Here is a 4,149-nt window from a genome sequence, read left to right as displayed (position 1 = left end):
TAGTCAAAGAACCCATCCAGCATAAATTTAGGAGTTGAGGAGAATGCATAGATATACTATAATGAGCTTGGCTTGGATTATGTGCACGAGTTAGCAGAACAAGACTAAATACTCACTTGGCTCCACCAGCTGAAGAAGAACAACTGGTCTTTCATTTAATAGCACAACAGTCTAGATTGCTCTCCACTCCTGCACTCTCTAAGATATACACATACTCACAGTCAGACAGATTTTCTACAAATCGATTCTTCATTTTCTTAGTTATTTTGAACATCTCATAAGGGGGGATGAGCACTTCCTGCTCTTTATCTTTAAGGCGTGGATATTTCTTCAAGAAAGCACCAAAGCAGGTTGTAATTTTAAAACAGGTTTTGTTACCAAACTGTGCCATGTTTGATCTGAAAGAGGAGGATGTAAAAGTACCAAACCGAACTATCTGGTTGACCTCGCCGGTAAACACGTCGTTGGTTCTGCGGTAAGTGGTGCTACAGTTTTTATTGTTCCTGAGGATCTCTATAGCGGATGTCAGCCAGAAGTGTAAGGAGTGGAATGGAAAAGAGGTACAATATTTTTCACTGTTTGTCCGGACTGCATCATTGAACACCTGATAAAACATTTTATCATTCACTGCATCATTACCTGTGTAAACACAGATTGCCTGTATGTGATTAATGGTTAAGGCCTTATCTTCTTTATCTTTATATTTTAATCTATTGGTTGCACATGTATTTGCCTTTTTCCAGACATCTCCAAATATTCCCACATTCTCTTTTCTAAAGTATTTGTTGTTGACCATGTCTGCCATCCTTGCATTGCAATCGAAGTACATGTCATCAACGGCATTTTTAACCATGTTCAATGCAATGGGCTGCTTGGCATGTCGTAAAGGGGTGATGCTGATCTAGAGGTGAAGGAAGAAGAAGATGAGAAGAAAGGTCATGAACTAAATGTAGCTTGTACCATTGTGGAGTGGTGGAGGAAGTATTTAAAACATTTATTGAAGTTAAATACAAAAACCACAGTATTAAAGTCCCTAATTACAAGAGAAAAGTCCCATATTCAACAGTGTCAGACATAATGCTCAGGGCTCATTGGCCTGTGGATAATATACCTGGCTATTTGCAGACTCACTGTCACACTCACAGTCTACTTATGTTGTATTAGTGTCATTAATAGTTTTGCCTTCTGATACCCAAAATACTTAAATCATCAATTCATTATATTATTTCTGCTACTCTCATTATACAGCATACACAAGTGATAGTTTATTTAAAGGTGAAATTACACTAAAACAGAATCAGCACACTTATCACAGTAAGAAAAGTTTCAAAGGTAATCAGCTTACAATTTATGTAAGGATACTGTGTAATAATCATATATTTCTTTACTCACACTCAATATTAGCCCAGCTCATTATGTACCGACTTGTGCAACCACTAACCTTCTTGGAGCCAACAGGAAGCATCCAGCAAAGGAGCAAACACAGTGGAGCAAAAATGAGCATGTTTACTCTTTATCGCTGCAGGGCAACCAGCTGTTTACACACACATGAAACAAACACAAACATACACAAAAGACATATGATATCATAGTTAATGTACTTATACAGCTACATGCATACTGTGTCTGTACAATATATTTATGAAATATTTATCAGTTGATCCAGAGAAATATATGTGAACTAGCATGGCAAATTCTAAGTCATATTAAAATGTGGTTTATATGAACTCACCAGTCTTTCAGAGGAGAACGTGTCTGTTCAAAAGTTTTGACAGAACAATGAGTTGTCAGCAGATTTCCTGGACTTAGACACACAAACACCTTTAACTTCACACACAAGTTTGACTGTATATGCTATGGTGGGTTTTGGTTTTGATCATGCTATATCCTGTTAAAGGAAATGAGGTTTATTTTGACGTTGTCTTCTCAAGTGGACTCGTTAACAAATGTCTTATAACCTGATGCTCCATTTATAGTTTATGAACTATGTTTACATAGTGCACAATTTAGTCAGAAGCAAACAGACAGCCTGTAATCCATGTTGATTTTAATGTCATTTAGCAGTGTCTGACACTGTCCAAGCAAGTAAGGCTTTGAATACTTTTATGTTTTCAAAGCAAGCAAAAGTCTGAGGCTGAAACAGAAGTGCAACTGGCAAAGAAAAAAAAACATCACAACCTAGGAAATCTTTATGTTTAGAAAGATCAAGATACTTAACCAGCATCTGCATTAGGATGCAGAATTTTGGCCTTAAATGCCAAAGCAACAGTTTTGTAACAAAGTATTAGTAAAGAGCAAGGCCAAGGCATAAGTGAACTATGCGGGTGCTTAGGCGCCCCCAGGAGCCCCCAACAGCAATTGAAATATGTATATATATATATACTGTATGGTCTTCTACAGTGCTGAGATACAACACTATAGATATGTATTTGAAGACACTGCAGAATAAAAATCATCAACAGAAATAATAAAAACATTTAATCGACGTGGCACCGCCTGATGCACCTTGCGCACATGCCCATACCTATGGCACATAGCATGCATCTGGAGACAGTGCACACTCTCTTGCCACAAGCCGCTGTTGCTGTTTACTCTTGTATGTTGGTGTTTGCATTTTACAATTGCTCTACCTGGACATGACATTGCAAGTTCTCAGAGACCGATGTGGCTGGACTGCACAGCAGCCGACAGCCCTGTTGAGATTTATTAGGCTGTCTTACAATTCCTTATTCTTTATCAACAATGGCGGTAATTGTTGCTTACTGCTTATAGCTATTAGCCTATAGGCCTACTATTTACAAAATCAAGATCTTGTTTGTATTCACTAAATAATGTTTGTGAATTGGCTGCGTCTGCAGGTATCCCGCATCCTACCTGGAGTGGACATGCTAACAGTAGCGCCAGCTGAGAGTGAGATCTCATACTTGCTCCAGTTCTCATCACTACCACCCCATGATTTTTTTATGCCTTACAATACTATGATGTTTTCATGCCTTACATTAGTATGACTTTTTTTTGTCTTACATTTCAATGACTTTGTAGTTGTGTGGTAGTACAATGGTTAGCACTGTTGTTCCAAACAGAGAAGGTTATGGGTTCGTATCCCGAGCGTGGATACTTTTTGTCTGGAGTTTCCATTTTCTCCCTGTGCCTGCAATCAAAAGACATGCACATACTGTCATTTAGCAACTCTAATTTCTTACAATACTCACTTTATTATGCCTTACTATACTATGATGTTTTCATGACCTTTTTTATGCTTTACTTTAATATGACGTTTCTTATGCCTTAATATACTATAACATTTCTACAATGTTTATATGACATTTTCATCACATCTTCATGCCCTACTATACTATGATGCTTTTTTTTTTTTTAAATGCCTTTATTGGATGGACACAGTAGAGAGAGACAGGAAATGAGGAGGCAGAGAGAGGAGGAATGACATGCAGTAAAGGGCCGTCCGATGCAGGATTCAAACCGGGTCCGACTGCAGCGAGGACTGTAGCCTCTACATATGGGGCGCCTACTCAACCCACTGCGCCACTCAACGCCACTCGACGTCCCTATGCCTTATTTTAAAAAAAAAATAAAAAAATAACTTTTTATGCCTTAACATGTTATGAGGTTTGTTTTCCTATACTTTGACTTATGACATACGTATATACATGACATATTTGTCCCTATATAAAGATTGATTTTACCATGGGTCATCTATATATATATTATTATTACATATATACATCCTCTGGATATATGAAGATATAAGTTCATATCATATATGAAATACGCTTTGTAAAATTAATCTTTATTAAAATTCTATGTTTTTGTATATGATTTTAACAAATTCTCATTAACTTTAGCCATACATGTATATCTTTTATATTTACATATATAATGAACATATAGTGACAGACTTTGGGATGGATATATATTTATGTAACATGTGTATAATATAAACTTATAATAAAAACAGACATACTAAAATACATGTTTCTATTAGCTAGACATATATGTCAATATATGATATTGTTCCAATTTCTAACAGGTTTCACATGTAATTTTTACATATATAGGCTAAACAGTACATACATGTATGATTTTACTTTATATGTACTGTACAGAGAAGAGAGATTTATAAACATTTCT

At 36.3% G+C, this 4,149-nt stretch overlaps 1 protein-coding gene across 1 annotated transcript; it reads right to left on the bottom strand.

Annotated features, from left to right (window-relative positions):
• LOC111229388 (ecto-ADP-ribosyltransferase 4-like) lies at positions 1 to 1,810 on the bottom strand. Its single transcript, XM_022755705.1, has 3 exons — positions 1,733 to 1,810; positions 1,442 to 1,534; positions 1 to 901 (listed from the first exon to the last, which is right to left on the bottom strand). The coding sequence occupies exons 2-3, from the start codon at positions 1,502 to 1,504 to the stop codon at positions 152 to 154; spliced, it is 813 nt and encodes a 270-aa protein (XP_022611426.1). The 5' UTR covers positions 1,505 to 1,534; positions 1,733 to 1,810; the 3' UTR covers positions 1 to 151.
• Positions 1,811 to 4,149: the final 2,339 nt, after the last annotated feature.

This window comes from Seriola dumerili, unplaced genomic scaffold (assembly GCF_002260705.1).
Source record: "Seriola dumerili isolate Sdu_G_001 unplaced genomic scaffold, Sdu_1.0 BDQW01000230.1, whole genome shotgun sequence".
NCBI classification, from domain to species: Eukaryota; Metazoa; Chordata; class Actinopteri; order Carangiformes; family Carangidae; genus Seriola; species Seriola dumerili.
The sequence above is the reverse complement of the archived record's forward strand: the minus strand, read 5'-3'. Positions and strand labels throughout refer to the sequence as shown.